This window comes from Malus sylvestris, chromosome 16 (genome assembly GCF_916048215.2).
Source record: "Malus sylvestris chromosome 16, drMalSylv7.2, whole genome shotgun sequence".
Classification (NCBI taxonomy): domain Eukaryota; kingdom Viridiplantae; phylum Streptophyta; class Magnoliopsida; order Rosales; family Rosaceae; genus Malus; species Malus sylvestris.
This window is the reverse complement of record NC_062275.1, coordinates 8,918,685-8,941,057: the sequence shown is the minus strand read 5'-3', so window position 1 is coordinate 8,941,057 and position 22,373 is coordinate 8,918,685. Positions and strand designations below refer to the sequence as shown.

At 34.3% G+C, this 22,373-nt stretch overlaps 3 protein-coding genes across 3 annotated transcripts; 1 reads left to right on the top strand and 2 right to left on the bottom strand.

Annotated features, from left to right (window-relative positions):
• Window positions 1–601: 601 nt before the first annotated feature.
• On the bottom strand, window positions 602–2,937 carry LOC126606475 (uncharacterized). The gene is made up of 4 exons (XM_050273864.1): window positions 2,626–2,937; window positions 1,705–1,813; window positions 1,499–1,578; window positions 602–1,408 (listed from the first exon to the last, which is right to left on the bottom strand). Exons 1-4 carry the CDS (start codon window positions 2,815–2,817, stop codon window positions 998–1,000), a joined length of 792 nt encoding a protein of 263 aa, XP_050129821.1. The 5' UTR covers window positions 2,818–2,937; the 3' UTR covers window positions 602–997.
• A 2,042-nt stretch (window positions 2,938–4,979) lies between these two features.
• On the top strand, window positions 4,980–6,302 carry LOC126606256 (uncharacterized). Its single transcript, XM_050273613.1, has one exon. The coding sequence runs from the start codon at window positions 5,031–5,033 to the stop codon at window positions 5,916–5,918; it is 888 nt and encodes a 295-aa protein (XP_050129570.1). The 5' UTR covers window positions 4,980–5,030; the 3' UTR covers window positions 5,919–6,302.
• Window positions 6,303–10,016: 3,714 nt separating this feature from the next.
• Window positions 10,017–20,627, bottom strand: LOC126606543 (protein LAX PANICLE 2-like). The gene is made up of 4 exons (XM_050273937.1): window positions 19,300–20,627; window positions 19,043–19,093; window positions 18,837–18,909; window positions 10,017–10,541 (listed from the first exon to the last, which is right to left on the bottom strand). The coding sequence occupies exons 1-4, from the start codon at window positions 20,211–20,213 to the stop codon at window positions 10,359–10,361; spliced, it is 1,221 nt and encodes a 406-aa protein (XP_050129894.1). The 5' UTR covers window positions 20,214–20,627; the 3' UTR covers window positions 10,017–10,358.
• Between the last annotated feature and the right edge of the window lie 1,746 nt (window positions 20,628–22,373).

Genomic DNA, 22,373 nt, shown 5'->3' with positions numbered 1-22,373 from the left:
GTATAGTAAAACCAACGTCATTTGGAGTAATTAAATGTAACATTAAGAGTTTCCTCACGTCTTGTTATTTAGTTTATTGATGGGTTTTTTTTTTTTTTTTTGGTTCTCTTGTTTAAAATATTTTCATTAATCAATTTATTGTTCGCTCCTCTCTCCTGCCAAAAGTTTCCTCATTCTCAGTTTTAGTTTTGAGTTTGTGGGTTGTATACAGATGAAACTAATTGATGAAATTGAAAGTTTTCAATTTTCGCAGTTTGGGCTACTTAAATTAAACATCTTATTTTTATTTGGGTTATTGAAATGAAGAAAATGAACATTAATCAAATGACAAGATCACATTCACTCGCACGGATCACAGCCCAATCCCAAAATACAATCTGCACTCATCAGACATATTCTCAAACACAGTCCAAGACGGCAAGACCCATTCCTCCAAACCACCTTCCGGGTTGTTTTCTTTCAATTACAAGGTTGTCGTTTTCAATTTCATTTATGGATTAATTAGTTGTTACTGTGTTAACCAAAGCAAACAAGGACAGTTAGCCATCAACTTTCAATTTTCTCTATCTTCGTGTGGGGCCAAGGGCTAAGAAATTGAATATGTTGGGCCAAGCGTTTGGAGTAGTTTCTCTATTAATATTTAAACTTAATACATTTCATTTATTGCTTAAAAAAATTAAAATACATTTCATTTACAAGTAAAGAAGAATATTACTAAATTAGAAAAAATGCCCTTATTAACTTTATTACATAAGTCTCTCGTCTCTTCGTTACCTAGTTGTATGCATGAAAGTTTCATTTGGGCAACAAGAAGCTGATGAAGTCAAAATTCATATGATCCACCCCAACCTCCCAAGAGTCAACGATCGGATAGGCAAACTCATAAGAGGATCCATGGTTATCACTTCCAGGCAACAGTAACAATGACGCCAATGTAAACGAATTATGATCATCTAAACTAGGAAAAATCATCTCATTTGCAACATCTACGCTATCACTAACGTAGTTGTTTGCATCTGTTGTTTGATGATTTTGCATGTGTTTGATGACCTTGCATAACTTCGGCCATACCAACATTGTAGCTCTCATTCACCGTTGTTTGAAGATCTTCTTCAACTGGAGCCACTGCCACATCAATGTTGTTGTTCTGGTACACAGTTGTTTGATGATCCTTTCCAGCTTGGACACCTTCTAGATTATCAGTACTATGACTTTCATCCATAACGTCGACGTCGACCGCGATATTATCTGTTGTTTGATAATTATATTCTAAAACTCGCGGTACAACAAACGATTCAACCCCAAAATCTTGCAAAGGATCATATGGTAATCCTGGGGGCAACCGGACGGGGTTGTGCGTTGTTGGATGAGTTAAAAGTCGCATAGCATCCCTTCTAGCTCGGAGAAGCTGCAAAAATGTTAAACCAACAAACAATTAATTCAATGAATTGTCATGATGTGGTTGTAAATGTTATAAGAATGTACTTGAATCACTCACGTCGTAGGATCCAAGCTGATCATCTTTAAACAACATAACTGTATCCCCAGCGCTTAATCCATGCTCCTCAATTAAGCTCCCTGAAATAATTAATAATAATTAGAATATCCTCAAAACTGATGATGAATATTATATGATAACATTTTACAATTTAAATTTTTAAAAAAAAGACAAAAAATTAGGTAGGAAGTTGGCTTGATATTAACCTGAATCTGGGAGTCCAAAGTTGCAATAGTTCATGTCGTCGAATTGTAAGTGGAGCCATACTCCTCCTTCCTTTTGTTCAAGGACAGGGTAATGGAATTCTGCTTCTCTCTAAGCAATACACATTTGGTCATGAAATTCAAAACAACAAAATTAATATATGTATTGTCTCATAATACACAAATTATATTATTCTAGCACATTAACCATTAATGCTAAGATAGCCAAACATTTTTAATTTAGGTTTTTTTTTTAAGAAAAGAATAAGTATAAAGAAAAAAAAACATAAGAGTGTAAGATGAGAAAAACCTTTTGCACGGATATGAATATGGCTGGCCAATTCCACTGGAGCTATAACATAAATATATATATATATATATATATATATATATATATATATATCTTTTTCTAAGTGGGATAAAATTATGGAATTAACTTAATTAATAGTTAATAAATCAGTAATATTAAACCTAGAAAAGGCAGAAATAACATGCCAACAAAGAAAAACTCCAAACAAGTAAAATGATAAATTTGGAAAGCAATATAAGCATTTCGATTTTAAAAAATATTAAAATAACGACATGTTAAACAAATTGAAAACAATAACGGCATTTTTGACAAAAATAAAAAATAAATAAATAACGGCATCATAACTCCTTAATTGAACTTTCTCAAAAAAAATAAAAACTCCTTAATTAAAGTTTGGAACTGGATCGATAGCAATTTCTTCTTTCCACACCCATTAGTATAAATATATCGTTATTTGAAAAAAAATTAAAAAGGCATTAATTAATGTTTAGTAAAAAGCTTTCTGAAAGAGGACGAAGGAATTTTAATCTCAGAGAAAGAACATTTTTTCGAGAAAACCCCATAAATTAATATGTATTATGAAAAAACTAATAGATCATCACAAGATAGCTTACCCGACGTGGAGTCGGAGGAGGATCAGTCGAGACAAGCGTTTCGCAAGAAGCTAGTTGTTGAACCAGCTGGTGATCCTCAAGGATCATTTGGTACAGCTTTCGCCTACGCATATGCCCGCCATTTCTACTTCTTTTGATCATATTAGCTTCAGCACCAGCTGCAACTTTGTTCTTCTTGGAAACATTGACCATAATTCTTAATTAATTTTCAAATAATAATATGAACTAGTAACGCTCCCCATACAAACATCTGTTTTCTCTGTCGAAAACTCTCACTTTCTTTCTCTGAGTTGTGTGATCATATGAAGGGCAAAACTTGCGGTTAAAAAGAGGGAGGAAGGTCTTAGCTGGAATTGTAAGTTTCTGAGAAAGCGAAGATTAGCGTACGTCAAGGGGTCTCATTGATCGACACCAAACAACCACACCAACTATTTGAGTGACACGCTTTCCTCAGCTAAGTAACGTCAGTTGATGTATATTTTGGCTAGCTTCATTGAACCTAGCTATTTGAACTAGCAAAGTAAAGATGACAAATTTTCCTATGGGTTCAAGTCTTCTAGGGGCTTTACCCATAATGAGTTTAGTGTAGATAATATTACTTGTAAAAAAAAAAAAAAAAAAAAAAAAAAAAAAGATGAGGACGGTTTTGGGAAAATTTTTGAGTGACGAAAATGGGGTGGGGGCGAGGATAGTATGAGAACCTTTGACCCAAACGCACCCCATCGGCACTTCGACCCATTGCCAACCTTAGCAAAGCTACAACATGTATTCAATATTCTCGTTTTTGTTGTTGTTGTTAAGGTTTTGTTCATTATTCATATAGAGGTGGATTGTCTGCCCTTCTATTTCCACTCTTTCCATCCCCTCCTGTTTTGTGTGGTCACGGTTAAGCTACGTTAACATTTTATATTTCAACTTTTTGTTTTATTATTTTTATAAAAAAATCAATATAAAATGTTGATGTAGTTTAACCATTACCATACAAACAAGAGGGGATATGAAGAGTATGGAAATAGGAGGGCAGACAATCCACCTCCATTTCATATACATATTTGTTACAGTAAAACAAGATCCTTTTAAAGAAGGATTCATATGTATTGAGCACTCAAAGACTAACCAGTTAGGGACAACTTAGGATCTTTGTTTTTTAAAGAGATTGATTATGTTATGCTGCAAGAATATTAAATTGTAAAATAAAATAGTCGAGTGTTTGATTAAAGAATATTTTTAAAAATGATGCGAGTATCAATAACAACGTAAAAGCTTTTGGTAAACTTTAATGTAAGAATGCTATAGTGTGTTCAATGATAAAAAAAAATAAAAAAAAAGGCTTGGTAGTGGGGTAGTGGCGACAACAATAGTGGCAGCGACGGGTGTTGGTAGGTGGTAGCTGTCACTTTGTTCTCCTTTAGAGAAAATATGTATGTAAAATGATAAACAATGTCATTTTTACAAATAGAGGAATGTATAGGAATTGAAAATATTCATTAACAACTTAGCTATATTTTTAGTGAAAGCAACTTCCAAAACTAACCTACTTGATAATTTTAAAATAACCCTAATATTTTTTTTTTACTAAATATTTTTTATTGCTTAACTTTAGTTAAGTAGCTTTTAAGTGGAAAATAAATAGCAATACCAAATTGGCGTGTCATCTAACGTGACACTTGAGTATTAGTTGTATGCATCACTTACTTCATTAGATGATATACCGATATTAATTGGCTCTTGAACGCTCTTATATACATATACTTTAATATGATTATGTGATGAGTATCCTAATGTATTCTAGATGATGGTATGGAGAAATTGAGAGAGTTGAAGATAGGGTTTGGTTGGAGCCTTTGGAGGGATGAAAAAATCGTTTTGACAAATGGGAGGAAAGAGTTGGAAGAAATTAAAGTGGAAAACAGGTGTTGTTCCAGTTCTTATTTACAAGGACACGATAATATGGTGACCATATCAATGAAGTAAACCAGCGAAGGTAGCTTCCAAATTCCAGAAAATCCGTTGGAAACGTAAAGCTTCGTGCACTCTCCACAACCACCGTCTTGGACGCTTCCTCTTTTGAAATTATAATTACCAGCGTGCCATTTTCCCTCTATTCCGAACAATCATTAAAGCCCAGTCGGGTGGACTCAGGCCCAAACGTATGAGTCCAAAAGGTGTCTCAACGGTCCAGGAGGAGACATATGAGTCCAATTAGGCAGATGAGCGGCCCAGGCCCAATTATTTAAAAAAATCCCGTCACTCAACTCCGCCGTTAGATTATCAACAATAATTGGGAAAGATTGTGGGGACTACTCCTGATCCAACGGTGGATATTGCCGCATGGGTGCTTATCTAGAACTAGCGGATCCCTTATCCTACGCGCACTCTCTGCACCCTTTTCACTCTTCACTCTCATGGCAGCTGAGCTACAGCCACTGGAAGCTCCAATCACCGCCGGCCCGACAATTCTAACCACCACAACGACAGAACCAATAAATACAGCAACAACCTTAACTGCCACAACGGCAATAGCAACCACAACGGCCGTACACACCGCGGAGAACCACGGCCCCCAATTGGGCCCCAAACGGCAGCGCCGCCCCAGCGTCCGATTAGGCGAAATCGGCGACCAGCCTGCCGCCACTGCCTCATTTGAATCACATATGCGACGAGCCAGGCCCAGCTGGAGGCTCCCCAAGGACTCCAAATCGGTCAAGGCCCGGTCGATCACCAACCTCGTCAACGGCAACGAGTCCAACGAAACGACGCCGCACGATGAGAGGAACCAAAACGGAGACGGAGGGTTCGAGTTCGGGGGCCGGAGATTCAAGGCGAAGCGAGCCACGGGGACCAAGAGGGTCCGATCGAATTGGGCTTCCAATTCGAAGCTCGACGACGGCGGCGACAGCAGAGAGGAGGGAGGAGAGTGGTTCAGCGTGGACCCCGATCAGGATAGTCCGGTGAGGGACAGCAGCCCGCTGAACTCGGGGGAAGACACGGGGCAGGATATGTGGGATGGGCAGAGGAGGATGGCGGGAAACTGGGCTAGGGCATCGGAGAGCAGGGAGAACGACGCTGTTGAAGCGGATAACATGCCGGAATCGAATTGGAGTGGAGTGAGGTCGTGGCTGATAGAATTGGGGCTGAGCCGGTACACGCCGGTGTTCGAGATACATGAGGTGGACGACGAGGTGCTGCCGATGCTGACATTGGAGGATCTTAAGGATATGGGAATCAACGCCGTTGGTTCGCGGCGGAAAATGTATGCCGCCATTCAGAAGCTCCGCAAGGGGTTCTCGTGAGTCTGCCTTTCCTTACAATTTTTTTCTTTTTTTTTGGTTTGGTTTAGTAGAATAGTGTACTCTTTTTGTTCTTACAATAACATAATCCACAACAATGATAATCATAGTTTGTGTTGTAACATCAGCTATTTGTTCATCTTTTTTGTATTTTAATTGTTGTTTTCCCCTCAATGCAATGGTAAGGCTGCGTACGATACACGTTCATTCCCCGACCCTCGCAAAGCGGAGTCCCTTGTTGACTTGGTGTCACCCTTTTTTAATTGTAGTTTTCCCATCAATGCAATGAAATTTTCTTTAGTTTTTGAGCTAAGAGTTTCGACTTGTAGTTTGTTGATGTAACACTACCATATTTTGATCTGAATAAAGTTTATGTTGAATGAGTAATTTGGAACCGGTGTTTGTTGCATCCTTCCTTTGTGTCGCCCTGCCCTGTTTTTCTACTTGTCAGTACGAACTATTAGTTGTATGTTTGTAGGTTTCTAGCAGCATGTTGCGAATTAAAGTAGCGTGGCAGTTATTTTGTTGTCGGTTGAAAAGATACATAGCTCGGATGTTAGGAAAGCTTTGTTCTCCATAGGATCATTATATTGGTATTCTTCTTTTATGTCAGGAACGCTTTGTTCTCCATAGTACCGCCCGTAAACTTGTAACCAATAGTGTTGGCTTGAATGCTTAGTGTGATGCTATACTTCATACAAAATAGTTTGGGGGATGGGAGGAGGGGAGTTTCTTCTAGCAAATAGTATTAGATAGGAATCATTTGGAAGGGGTTATAGGAAATGAATAGTGATGGTTCACTTGTTTCTAAGCATTGAAAGGGGTTATTTATCATTTGTTAAGAAGGATGCTGTGGTGGATTTGATCTGAAAACTCAAAAGTAATGCTGTGTGGTATTGCTTGTCTGGCAAGAACTGAATCTAGTACCTAAACCCGACCCCTGTGCCGAGCATAACAACTGGTTGTGAATTTGTTTTTTCTTGTGTTTGAGGACAGGGTCTAGGAACAAGAACAAAAGAATCATAGTTTCATGAGCTACACTAATGTATACAAAAAATCTTCGATAGATAGTTGGGTGGTCATGCAGTCTACACAGAACTTGCATGTTCCTTGGCTACGGGATGATGTAGAAGTTGTTTCTTTTAAATGATTGTGGAGCTGGTGAAATTTGAGTGTTTGAGAAACAGTGATGTTGTTAACCTACAGAGAGTGAGCTTGCGGGAAAATATTGGGCGTACTGTATTCTGTCTTGTCAGTTATTCTTGTACTAGTTCTACTGGATTCTGCCTTAAATCTGGATAATTGAATTTCTTCTAGTTCGGCCTTGTTAATCTCGTCACCTGGTTTTCCATTAGCATGTCGTAGGTAGCTTAGCCATACTCCCAGTTTTCGTTGGTTCAGTGTCGGTCTACATCTCTTATGATTCTCACGCTGAAAGCTGGGGCCGATGAACGTTCTTTCTGATTAGGATTGGGCGGAGGAGGAAAATTGTATGCACTCATCTGGGCTGTGTGCTAGGAGGCCACGGCCATTTCTTAGAAAGTCATCGTTGGTCATCGTCAACTTCAAGCAGCGGCCCAGGTTTCTTGATGTTTATGAATCCTTGCGTCCAAAGCCGGTTGACAACCCATTGCCTGCGTTTTTCACGAATTCGAAAATCCAATGAATGTCCTAATTTTGTTTCGTCGTCTTCAATTTTCGGTTAGAAATGTACAACTATCTTTGCTGGATACCTTGACCATCCATGCCTTATTGCAAGCAGAAAATTGAGCTGGTACAGTCTGGTGGCTCTTGCCTGTTTGAAAGTTTTGCAGAAAATATGTATTTTGCAGATTCACAAGAAAATGGTACCACTTGATACTCTGAATTAATTAAGCTAAAAAATATAATAAAAGAGAATTGGAGACACAATTTCATTTGTGTTGTGGCCTTGTCTTGGATCTTGAAGCCCAACAAAACAATCCAAGTAGAAGTCCAAGTGCATTTGGTTGGGCATTTAAGCAAGGCACAAGGCCATACTCAAACTGGGTCTGTTAAAGTTTGGACTTAACCGCAAGTGACCTTACCACAGTGGTTGAAAGGAGTTCAGTTCTTACATGACGGTGTGGGTTCGAATTTTATCGGTGGCTAATCTAACAAAATCTATCATATGACCAAAAGAAAAAAAAAAGTTAGGACTTAACCTTCAGCCACACAAGACACAAGGCATTTTACCATTTACTTGCACTAATTTCATGCTAATAAGAGTTGTATCAACAAATTAAGAACTTTGATTGGTGATATATCACATATTACTTGATTTCCCATAACATCGAGATGATATCATAAATCTAAGGACTACCGTATTTATTTGGTTTGATTATCAACAAAAGACAAACCAAAATTCTAACAAGTAGAAGATGCATATTCGTCGAGAGCACAATGAAACAAAAAGTTCAAGGTTATAACCATTCTATATTTGGTTTTTAGTTTTCATTTTTTTATATGGACAGAGTGAAAGAATGTATAGGAGAAATGATGAATAGAGAAAGATAAAGGGACGTGGCGGGAGAAGTGAAGAAAATTATATGGATACAAATAATTGAGATTGAAATAACTTAAAATTAAATTCTCGATGCGTCATTAGTCTGATTCTTTGTAGGAACTACCTGTAATAATGAACTTGCAAAATGAATGGGGAATCTATCATTTAGATTTGTTACTGAATTGAGTTAAGTGGATTTACATGCGCATAAAAAAAATTGTGGACATAAACAAGTAAGTCCTATATTAAAATAAAATGAGGATGATGCGTCGTAAATGGTTGGGATAGCTCAACTGGTAGAGCAGAGGACTGAAGTAATTTCATTACACTCACAAGCAAGATCACGTCCCTCATTACGAGCTTGTACACAAAATAAAAAATCCAACAAACACAGAAAAGCCAGCTGGAAAATCATTAACGAAGACTTCTTCTACATGATATTTTTTTTTCATAGAAATGTATTCGCTCAAAAAAGAATAGGCAACTTCGTGGATCACCTGGTAACAACCTCAGTGTTGTCATCATATCGTATTATTATACCGTTGTCGCATTTGAGTTCTTTACAAGTATATACAATGATAGCTCGGACCACTATAAAAAGGGGAAATGCCCTATCTTTGAGTGCATTTTGAACTATTGATCCGAGATGTTAATGAACAAGACGTACTTCTATTTATCGACAATATCTTCCGTTTTATCCAAGTAAGATCCGAAATATCCGCTTTATTGGGTAGAATGCCTTCCGCAAAATTTTCACTAAGTTGATTCTTAGAAAATCTTAAATCAGACCATTTACACTTACTTCAATAAAGGAAGAGCATGGGCCTCCTTGATAGAAGAATTTTTTTTATCTTGGTCCCAATTCAATAGTAAACAGGTCCGAACTAATTGTTTGTAGTTTTCATTTTGTGTGTTAGTCTGACGTAGTACGAGCATAGTAAATGGGATTCAAACGTAAACCCAAGAATCCGAAAGTTGAAATCCACCAGTTTAGAAGTCTCAAATGTTTTATTATTATTCATGAATGATGATTACAATAGTAGCCATAAGGCTTGAATAGACTTAACTCGACTCTTGGGAAGTTCAGGGGAGTCTTAGGGAATGTAAAATAAGTAAATCGAACATAAAACAAAATGTTTGATTTTTCTTACAAACTTTAAAACACTAATTTGGAAGTCTAAACCATCGGTTCTGGTCTTAAACACGATGGCCACATGGTATAACTATGAGTCTTGTCTTGCTCGCGGTTCTCTTTATAACAATATATTATATGCCCAATAATGACATCATAATATTTCTTACTGCCTTTTTTGTCGACATATCATTTGAATCCAATATCACCCAACCATTTTTTTCTTTTTTACAAAATTCAAAACATTTTATTTTCTTTATCTTTCTTCGCCAGAATTGACCCATATCTTTTCCTACATCATAGTCCATGTACATTCCTTCCACATTTATTCCAGCACTCTTCAAGTTCCTTCATTAATCTTCGTTTCTCATTTTTTTTCCAACATACTATTCCTTTTTCTATGACACGAAAAATGAAAACTAAACCTTAAAAACAAAATAGTCAATAGTCACTCTAGAGCTTGTACTAGTTAACATAAATAATAAAAATAAATATCAATAATCCCGCTGTAGCTTTGAGATACACTTGGGTTAATTAATGTTATTAACCCCAAAAACCATAATACACATTGATTTTGGGGGTATTTCCCTTCTAAGTAAATTTTCTCCATCAATTAGAAGAAAAGTGGCAAGAAAAAGAAAAAAAAGAGAGTAAAAGAATGGCGAAAAAGAGGAGAGGGCCGAGGGTTTTGCATAATTGAATAAACAATGATACAACAACATGGGACCCGATCGATCGATCAAATTATGAGGAAAAACTCTCAATCAAGGAGATAATTTAACTTTAATCAAGCAGTTGTAGTCGTCGTCGTAATTGTCGTCGTCCTAGCATAGTGCAGTACCATGACATGATCAGTGGTTGAGGAGTCTGGAAGCAAAGTGAGTGCGTCCCTTCGACTCCAGATGTTATCTCTTACATGCTGCAACGTCAAGAAAGGTAGAAGCTCCTGTCCTCTAATTGTTATCTCTACCTGTTAACGTTCATATCAATCCCAATCATATATATAAACCCACATAAATACATGTACACACGTTCGCATATACGTAAATGAATTATTAATAATGAACTAATTACATGAATTAATAATGATAATTAACAGAAACAAACAAGTAAGGAAGAAACAAAACAAATGATTAGTAACGATGGGGATTTCACATGCATGAAAAAGTGAAGTTCGTAGGTGCAATCATATTATACGTGCAACTATAATTATTGTGCATGCAAGAACAACATTATGGTGCAACGCTTTTTTTTCTTTTCTTTAGCCAAGTGTAATTGATAGCCATGCAGATGTTAATCGAGTATATATAATGAACTCTAAAAATTGGGTGCAATACTCCTCAGTCACACAACACACGAAAGACTTACTTTGTAACTGATTGTATATATTTTGGATTTATTTATCTATCTTATCATGTTATAAGATAAACGTAAAAAAAATTAATATAGAAATGAAGATAGCTAATAAGAAAATTTTGATAGTTATACACGTTTCTATTGGTTGTATTTGACAATTTTTTTTTAAACAAACGATATTAACCACACTAAGGGGAGGAGTAGGCTTACCTCACAATGTGCTAATAATAATGTGATTCAAATTCGTTTTTGGCGACAATTGAACCTAAAACCTCTAACTTACAGGTGAAAAGGAATACCACTAGCCGTAGTAACTGAGTGGCAAGTTGTATCTGACATTTAAAAACTGAGTATAAACTAAGTATTCAAAAATATACTATTGGAGCATCACATCGCGCAAACTAACATACTATATATATTTCACTTACAATTATGTTTATGTTTTATGATCGAAAAAATATATGAGTTATCTATTAAAAATATAAAAATAAAACAAAATAACTGAATATTATGCAGTGTTGAAGTCATGCTTTGTCACAAGCTTACGTCTTTTCCATGCTATGCTCCATACAAATCTTTGTAGCGTCTACTTTACCCATAAATCTATCTCAACTTTTATCGCTACTCCAACAGATTCGTCACACCCCACACCCACGGTCCCCGTCGATATATCTTATATTCCAAAAAATATAAAGGAAAAATAGTTATATGTGGAAAACCAATAGTATTACGGGCAGTATGAGGTGTTGCCCGCCATCCCACGATCTTAAACTTCCCGGATTTAATGATTAGAGGACCTACTCAGACTTTGCTGGTAAGCCAAAATCATGACGCTTTGGACTTTAATATTATACAAATAAGATACATCATATAAAATATAATGATTAAAAATATATCCAAAAAACCACGTAATGGATCCAAAAAGCACGGCGACAAATAGGCACTGCCTATCTTTTTTATTTTTAAAGGGGCCCAAAGCTGAACTATTCCAACTTTCCTATCCAATTTCATCTTCATGCACGTCTCTTTCACGTTGCTTCTGAAAACCCTAAATGAAAGGTCAATATTCCTTCATGAAGCAGCTTCCGCCGTATGATCTTCTTTGGCTAATAAGATAGACGTGTTTAACTAATATTATAATCTCTAATACACTGCTTAAATTCTGGCAAAACGAAGTTTTTAAAGTGTCGTTCTTATATCAGCTAACAGGGAATATCCTTGTATTTGTTTATCGTGCATGCATCGCATTCACAAACTGTAAAGTATTCATTAAAGTTTATGGTTCTTATCTGTCTCTCGTTGATTTTATTTTTGTTCTTTTATGAATAACTTGATTGGAATCGTTCTGTTGCATATTTACTAACTCTTATGCTTCATATGTGTGTGTGTGTATATATATATATATAAATTTTGTGTCTATATATTCAAGCTTCGGTTTGGTTTAGGATGATGATGGGGTGTCTTTTAAATTCCATGCATCAAAGTGCAGCACTTAAGGTTCTGATGGGCCTTTTTAAGAACAAACAATGTAAATTAGAAGGCCCTACAATATTAGCTGTCGAATGGAAAAGATGAAAGATGAGTTCAAAGGAACGAAAGCGTGACGAGAGAGAGAGAGAGAGAGAGAGAGAGAGAGAGAGAGAGAGAGAGAGAGAGAGAGAGAGAGAGAGAGAGCGCGTGCAATAGGTTTTGAGAATGACAGGGTCCTGGTTTGATTTTTGAAACCCTAAAATATAATTTGGACCGACCGATATGTGTTATTATCAACACTTTTTTGTATGGTATTAAGTGTCAACTGGCCACGATAATCCAAGATGATCGAACATGTTTGATTGCAAGAGCTTAAAGTCAAGGAAGGAATTACAAAAAGGAAAAGGTTGGAAGACATCCCACCACTGATTATTGCACTAGATGTTATTCATGTCCATAAAATATAATTTATCATGCTTCTCATGGATTGTGGCTAATCATCACAAAATATATTAGATATGTATGGTGCATGCCTAGCTAGCCATCTAGTGTGAGAGCAAACCAAAGAACCCAACAGATCATATGTTGATCATCTGAGAATCATATCATCTACAGAGAGAAAGAATCTTAAGTTAACGCGAGAGATTATGTATTTATTGTACATGAGGACTATAAGATTATTTTTATGTAATAAGTTAGAGCTCATCTTTCACAAGTACTTATTATTAACCTAATCATTGTGTATTTAGTTGTATGCCAGGTGTGAAGGGTTCGAGTTGGCTTTCCGGACGGCTTGTAATTTAATTTATTTTTTCCCTAGTAAAATTATGAAGCAAGGTATTCACACTTCCCTGGGCGGTGGATATATCCTAATGGACAAAGAAATTGTCAATTCAATGATGTATGATTGACATATATATGACAAAGTACGAGAACTAATAATAAAATAAGGATAATAGTTGCATGCCCATTAGGGGATGCACATATCTCTTGTAGAAAACTTCATTTTAATCCTTAGAGAAAAGATGACTTTTAGATTAAAATTATGAGTAAAATCAAAATCTAATTTTAGTCCCTTAATACATTAATAACCTTATTTATTAATTATACTTTGATTTTTAATTATTTCTCTTTTTATTCCTAATTTTTAATGTATTAATTTTATTTCATTATAATTATAATTTTTATTTCATTTATCGTAATATAGTTTGTTGTAAACATTTAGATAAACTAATTTTTGTTATAAAATATATTTCGATGTACAACTTTGTCTTTTTCTTTTAGGTACATTAAATTAATTATAATACATTTTGGTGCATACATTTCGGTACATACATTTTGGTACATACATTTCGATACAAATATTTGGGTACATTAATTTAATATAATATATTTTGGTACTAACATTTTGGTGCGTATATTTCGGTACACACATTTAGGTACATTAATTTAATATAATACATATCGGTGCATATATTTCGGTACATACATTTTGGTATTAACATTTAAATACATTAGTTCAATATAATACATTTTAGTACTAACATTTAGGTACATTAATTGAGTCTTTCAAGTTGAAGAATGTTAAATAAAATTAATAAATTAAAAAACTCTTTTTTGGTCAAAAAATAAATTAAAATTGGTATGTTAATAAATTTAAATATTTAATGGGAGACATTAAATAAAATGCACATTAATTAGTTTGAATTAAGGACACATCAATGGTTTATAATCAATATGTAATCTAACACCAGATTTATTTTAAATTTCAATCTTCTTGAAGGATTAAAGTTAAAAAACCTCTATATCTTAATTGCGAATAATGTATCTTGAGCATATAAACTCAACAATCATAACCGTTCTTTTTCTTAATTGTCATTTGAAGATCATTCCTATAAAAAAAATCATTCAAATCGGAAATTATTTAATCATCCAAACATATCAAATAAAGGAATGGTTCATCATGAATATGTTGCTTGAACCTATACCATTGATTTGTTCTAGATATTTGAATAACTAAATGATCTTCGATTCAAATAATTTTTTGTAGGAATGATCATCAAATAAAGATTAAGAAATTAAAGGGTTTTGATTATAAAATTTGTATAGTGAACATCATTATTTGCATGGGGAAGTCAGATCATCTCTTCAAGGAGGAATGCAAGGATTATTCATAAAATAAAAACAAGGATAATGTTTAGTGTGTCACACATCCTAAATAATTACCATATTTTATTGATATGGTATAGAATGTGGATGACAATCTCAAATGTAGTTGAGGGGTACGTAATATATGGGTGCATGAAATCACTATCTGCAGAGTTTGATTGTTGGTTGTTGCATACAGCTTAATTAGCTGTTTTGTGAAGATTGATTAATGTTATAAGATACTGTCTCCATCTTATCACCTAACATGGGGGCATGTAGTACAAAGAACTAAACGAAGAAATGTATCAAAAGCATAGTAAAACATTTGACTAGTAAAGATAACGTTTTGTTGATTTACCATTCTTTCAACTATTTTATATTTTAGTTTAACTTAAAACTGTTAAAGATGTGTAGTCAACAACTAATTTTCCCCTAACTTGTATATATTTTGACAAAAAATTGGATCGAACTTAAATGGCAAAACTTGTTTAGAGAAATTTTTTGAAACGTCGTATATAAGTTTATACCCAATTTTTAGTTTATAAGCGATTTGTCATATCAAGTATCGAAAATTATTAATTTATCATCTTACCCTAATTTCGTTATGCTTTCTATCCAAAATAAGCCATATGCAAGCACATATCTTATTTTCAAGGTTATTTCGAATATTCAACTTCCTACTCCGATCCTCTTCAATATTATTTTGGACATTTCACGGTTATTTCAAACATTTTAACTCTCCTTTTTATTTTTTTATGAACATGATTGACTACGTTGAATTATCAACACTTGTAATTAGTTAAATTCCATAAGTGAGCCTAAAGTACTTTTTTAGTTTTCCACCATAAGTTTATAAAACGAACATGAAATATTTCTTTCGGACCAAAAGGCAAAAGATAAGTAGCAAACTTGTTAAAAAAAAAATCAAAAGTTAAAAATTAATTTATCTCCCATCCCTAGTGTACATATATCTTTGTATAAAAATAATAAATAAATAAATAAACTTGAGACAAATGAGGTCAAAAGTTCAAAAATCATTTTTTTTGATGAAAAACTTTAACAGAATTAAAGTAAGATGACAAATTAATGATTTCAAAAAATTTATATGATAAATTGCTCATATGACATTTCAAAGTTTTTCGTACTTATTTATATGAAAATTGGCATGTAGAGTACGTCAAACAGCTTGATCAGCGCACACACACACACACATATATATATATCCCTATCTATTTTTTTTTATTACGAAAAAACTAATTAATTAGGTAACTAGATATCATATGCGTAAAATAAATAGTTTTTTTTATTATCTAAAGATGCATATGATATATAATTTAGGTCAAGAGAAGACAAATTCAACTACACCACTACATGGTTTTCGTTATTAAATTTATATTCCTTCAGTTTTGATTTCGTTTTGTATCCTCAATGAAGAGATTCAATACACTAGGGTTTTAGTGTAAATTACGTAGTAGTTTCTTGTTATTTTCTTCTTGATACTTCGTTGTGACATACGAAAGTATAATAATTAAGTACATATGGTATATGTACCTTTGAATTGAACTGAGTTAGTTTATTATATACATTTATTTTATTATTGATTTTTTTTGAAAAAAATAGGAAGTGTTGATGGACCTACTACATAATGTATCTTAATAACTTGAACCTTACATATAATTTTAATGAATTTTTAAATGTTAGATCATTCTTACAAAATATTAGCTAAATTTAAAATGGTCGAGACACCTAATTGTAACGGATGATTGCAACCAAATATATTAACCAAGGAAATAGTGAGATTCATAATGAAAAAAAAGGGTAAACGGTTTCAAGTTGAATTAATTTTTGGTAAATATGATCTATAAATAGAGGCTTAAATAATAGATTACTCGATTGTTATAAACTTATAAGTTGTAAACAATGATTAGTGGACCTCGCAAAATAGCCTACAATAAATTAATGGGGATATCTCTCCTGAAGGCTATACTTGTATATAGCAGCTTTTAAAGAGGAATGCTGCTCAATGGAAATTATTACCACATTATTATATATATTCATACATTTTCGGTTTAAAATCTAGACTTAAACACCTAATGTACGATCATATATGGGTGATAACTTAAACCATTTTTGCTAGGCCCGTCAACACTTCCATTTTCCATTCCCACAATCTTCTTGTATACCTAAAAGCAAACTAGCACCCCTGTATAAGTTTATAATTTATTTTTATTTATTAATTTTATGCTGTTGACATATATTACTTACAAACCATTTTTTATTCTTCCAAGCCACTACTTTTTATTGATTCACCCAATTATCCACTCAGTTATTTTAATTTGAATATACATACTTACTGAGGAAGCAAAAATAATTCAGCAAAAAGGTTGTATTCAACGATCCATTTGTTATAAATTAAAAGTATTGCATATAGCTTAAACTTGCATGCATGGAATTTAAATATATCATAAACATATCTACATGCATGCATTATCCTCGATTTTTTTTAATTTTTTTTTTGGCATTCTGCCTCAATTTTAAATAACATAAATAACAGCTGACTTAGGATCATTTAGGCCTTCACGCAACATTTAGTATAGTATTGAATACTACTGAGGTTTCATTTTATTTATCTTTAATTTATGTTTTACTCATTAAGCTGTTAATTAAAATTCCATCATTAACTTTCTTTTTGGTCAAGATTTTTGTCCTACGATCCATGATCAATGAACTAAATTAAACTTTACTCATTGCATAAAGAATTTTATAATTTTAAGAAACCTAGGTAGTTAATAGTCCGGATGCAGTATGTTAATCAGTTAAGGTACAATTAATTTGTTCACGTACGTACGTTAAAAACCATGACTTCACTTGTGCAAAGCTTAAAGTCTGCTTACATTGGTACGTTATAACATGAATTGTATACACCTATTTTTGAGATAAAGAAGAAATTTTACCTTCAGCATCTCATTCACCTATGTAATGCTTTTTGCATACTTTTCTATACCAGTTTAAAACCTGTCATGGTTTCTTAATAAAAACATTAATACTTTTTTAATACGGAAAAAAATAGAGGGAGTCGCTAATAGGGAACAAATAGTGAAGGGTACTGGCATATATATAGGTTCAAAAGTGTTCAAATACTACATCTTATTTTAAGACTATCAGTATTAGATATTTAAAAATAAATTTACTGTGAAATTTTGATAATACGATAGATTTGTTTACAAATTGTGGTGATTAAATTTCAGTATATTTAATCTATTCAAAAAGTAAATCAAACATATCAATCCAGGGCACGATACTCATTCCATCTATTTGAAGTGAAAAAATTCCAAGTGAATGTTTATGCAATATGTATACGTACACAGTAATTGTAATATGGGGGGAAGCCCTGGTTTTAATTTGCAGCAAGTTTATAAGCTAGTGCTCAAGTAACAGCTAAACCCCATTTCTGATATAGCGTTTAAGCGTACAGCTTCACTGCAGGTTCAATCATCGTCCGATTTAGTGTCTTGATAAGAAAGAGCTTGCTCTTCTTTTTTGCCAATCCGTTGTTTCTTTTTTACTTTACGTGTTTCTGTCTTTGGTATATATGGTTTTTCTTTATGTTTTTTTAATATTGTTCGTGCTTTATTCTGCTATCCATATATGCAGATATATATTGCCATTTCAATGAAATGTTACTTTCATTTATTTTTAGATACGAAAGAGGAAACCCCTTTATCCAAAGACGAAAGGCCATTCATTTCTCTCTACCATTAATTTTGAGGTTTGAGCAAAGCAGGGGTAGGTAAAGTACCTCTTGGCCAGTAAGTATGCTATAATCTAGATAACATCTACCATTGAACTTTACTCTTACTTAATTTCCATCACCAAATTAAACACTCCGTAACTAACTAATAAACACAAGCAGATGACCCAGTTTAGAGAGACATTAGTATTTCCCTTTAATACAAAAAAAGCTAAGACCTAAATACACTCACCACCTAAATATGGTTTTATTAGCTTAAGAAGCAAATAGCACTATAGAACCCCATTTTAGTTCTGCTGTTTCTATCATCTCTCTAACACCAACCATGTGCTCATACCTAGTTACTGGACAAAAACAAAAGGTCAATTTCTGTATATATGTTATTTATTAATGTTTGTCATCATGTTTTCTTCCTCATGGTGTTAGTTAAGTTAGTAAGCAACATTACTGAAAGGTACTAACAAAAATCCACTATAATTTTTTGTAATTTAATACTTTTCGATTCAATTTATATTGAAGTGTTTATGGTAATATACATACCTCTGATTCGCTTTCCAGTCTCAGCTTATTAACCAGATACTTCTTTATCAACCGAACTGTCATTTTTCCATCCCTGAATTTTCCACACACAAGAAATTAATAAAAATCGACAAAAGGAAAGAAGTATGGTACAAACAATAGTAATTAATTGAAGCTGAGAAAATGAAAAAAGAACTGGTCGGAAATGGAGGGATAGAAGATGTTACTTGATTCTTAGGTAGCTTTTGGGTATCTGGGGCAAGAAAGGTTCTTTTGCTCTGCATTGACAAACCGATTAATTAAAAACGCTGTTTCATCATCAATATTTCCCAAATTGATTAACAAAGAAACAAAAAGGGAAGAAGACCAATACTGGTAAACCTTTTTTTTTTTAAACAAACCTCGACTGCAGGAGGGGAAGTTTTCTAAATCTAAAAACGAAAGATACAACTACTCAGGGGGAGTTTTATGCAATAGTACTTACTGATTTTGGGATGCTTGGAGCGTAAACCAAATGCCGGATTGGGGCCTTCTCGGAGCATCAACAACTCTGAAATCTAAGCTTGGCCCGGTGACATTAAATTCACGAAGAGGACGATGGAATGGGCGTGCAAAATAGGATGAACCCAGTTCTATAAAAGAAGAAGCAGAAGAAGATAAAGAAGTAGAAGCCATCATCCCTATATTATTATAAGGGATTGCTGGCCTAAATGCCCAGTTAACCTCCTGGTGAGGAAATAAACCGGACGAGGAGCTACTCATTCCTGGCCCCGGTTGCTGGAAATATAAAGACGTAGCGTTACTCGAAGAAAAATTCGAATTAAACGGAGGCCTGAAAGACAGATTCGAAGGAGGAGCACGGAGAATATTTTCATGTTGAGGAACATGAAACATTGGAGGCATATGTGGCATGGACCTCACTTGCCGTAATGACGAAAAACCACCGTGATCATGGCCTGGTGGTAACAGATCAAGATCAAGTTCAACCAATCCGGGACCAGAAGGAGTAGTACTACTTGGTAAGCTTCTGAGGGTTGGATGTTCCCCGGTCGCAGGTTGGTTGTTGTTGGAGCCGCCGCCTATAGTCAATTGGAGCCATGTTTCGTTATCTTCCGGAGCATCTCTAGAACTCGAACCCGCTTCGTTTACGCTGTTAGTTCTCGACTCATCCTCGGCCATTGGATCAATTCCCGCTAGATGATGATGATCAGATTCAGTAACAATATTATTGCAATAATAGTTATACTCATAACCTTCTTCTACAACTTGACTAGTACTCATAAGACCGAAACTGCTGATCTCCGCCGTGTAATTGGCACCGCAACCACCATAAACGCCGTAGAGATTGTGTTGTTGTTGGTTGGATATGTTTTGATGATGAGCAGCAGCAGGAACCATGGTCAGTTCGGACTATTGACCGACCCCAAATAATAGAAGTTTGGATTGTTCTTGAGATTGCAGGAATATTGCTTGGTAGTCTCAAAAACTTGAGCCATGGAATATGAATAATAAAGAAAATGATTCTTGAATCTGGTGTTTACGTGCCATGGGAATGTTTTGAAGTAGTGATTGTGAGAGGGGCACCCATGAACGTTCTGCAGCTGACCATGTGGGTTTGTGTTTGCAGCTGTTTCATCCTAGAAGAGAATAAACCTTGCAAATCTCACTTTCCATTAATTCTAGTTCTTTGGAAGCTTGCGGACATATGAAACAGTTGCAGAGAGAGAGAGAGAGAGAGAGAGGTGAATAGAAAAAAGAGAGAGAAGAGATGGTGGTCAGTCAGGTATATTATATAGTATATATTGTTCTTCTATATATTCTATATATGTGAAGGAGCTAGAAGTCGAACTGTTCCTTTTTTTTGTTCTTTTTTTTTTCTTACTTTATTAAGAAGAAATATACATTCCACCTGTTTTCTAATAAATTAGTAGTGTAGGAAATATCAAGATTCCTGTGCAACATATATCTGCACAAAAGATAGGTAACATACTTCGTTATACTAAGTTTTGCAACATTCACTATGTATATATTATATCTAATAATAATGTATATTTATTTTAACAGCCAGGGAATTTGAGCTTGAGATTAATATGAACTAATTATAATAATTTTGTATCATATTCGTCATGTACAAAAATCAAGTTTAAATTTTCACACTAATAACTAAAAAGAAATACCACTAAATCCTTATTCTAAGTGAAAAACTATTATATATTCAAGTTAAAATATATCATGATCATGGAAGTTACAATAATATTTCTACTTCTTATTTATCACAAATTGGAGATAACTTCCATTTAGCCCATGATAATAATAATTACATGTAAAGTATAAGTAACTTTATCGATTGGAAAAGTAAAAAGTAACAAGCTAAATTAATGTTTGTGCATCTCTAATTGCATATATGTTGTCTGTGCATGAACGAATTGCCATTACGTTCCAAAGCTACAAATGACATAACGGCTCTCTCCTTTTGAGATATCTCTAAAAGATCCCTTTCTAGGCATACATGGCAGTAGTGGATTTATGTGCTAAAGCCATCACTACTGCATAAGGCTCCATCTATTATATATTTGCTTTTCAATGTGGTACTATATCATAATCCATACATAAGACATATTATGCTTTTGAGAATCATTAATTCTGAAAAATATCCATCAACTCGGTCATCACAATATTCTGATCGATGATCCATCAATAAGTACTGGGGAATGTTAATAAAGTGACACCACCAGCCCTATCCAGTTCTACCGATCAAGGTTTTGCTTCTCGATAGTCTGTATGTATCAATGAAAATTGAAGTTTCATCATAAAATTAATTGACAATATAAGATGTAGCTTAATCTCTTATAAACCTTTGCAAGGTTTCTCCTTACCAATGTGACACTCTTTTACCTCACATTCTCACACGCCCCCTCACGTGTGTCAAACATTCAAGTATAACACGTGGACAATACGAACGGGGTGACATGGAGCATGTATGGCCATTGCCCTTCACACGTGAGTCAATTTGTTCTGATACTATGAATAAAGTTGAGGTTTCACCATAAAACTAATTATTAATATGGAGCGTAGCCAACCTCTTATAAGCTTTTGCAAGGTTTCTCTTTTCACTAATATAAGACTCTTTTACCTCACATTCTCACATATATTTCCAATTATTTAAGTGTAATCCCTATAAATATTATAGTAATTCATCGTTACTAGCTCTAGACTCAGCTTATAGACTTTCGGTGTATGCAAAACACCATTTACGGTTATAATTCCACTTATATTGTAAATTTGTTAATGTACATTTTCAATTAAATGTATCAATTCTATCGTCTATCCATGTTATTACTGACACACCCCGACCAAGATCTAGGCATGTTGGCCGTCACATGACGGTGATGTAGCTATGTGCACAGTGTGGAAGCGATAAGGATAAGAAATATACGAATAAATAAAAATCAAAAGCTAACTAATGTGCTCTAATAAGCAGAAAGTGCTGGGAATGAGATACAAGTGTAAATACACCTAATCAGAGCGTAGAAAGTCTAGGTGCAGTCCAATATGACA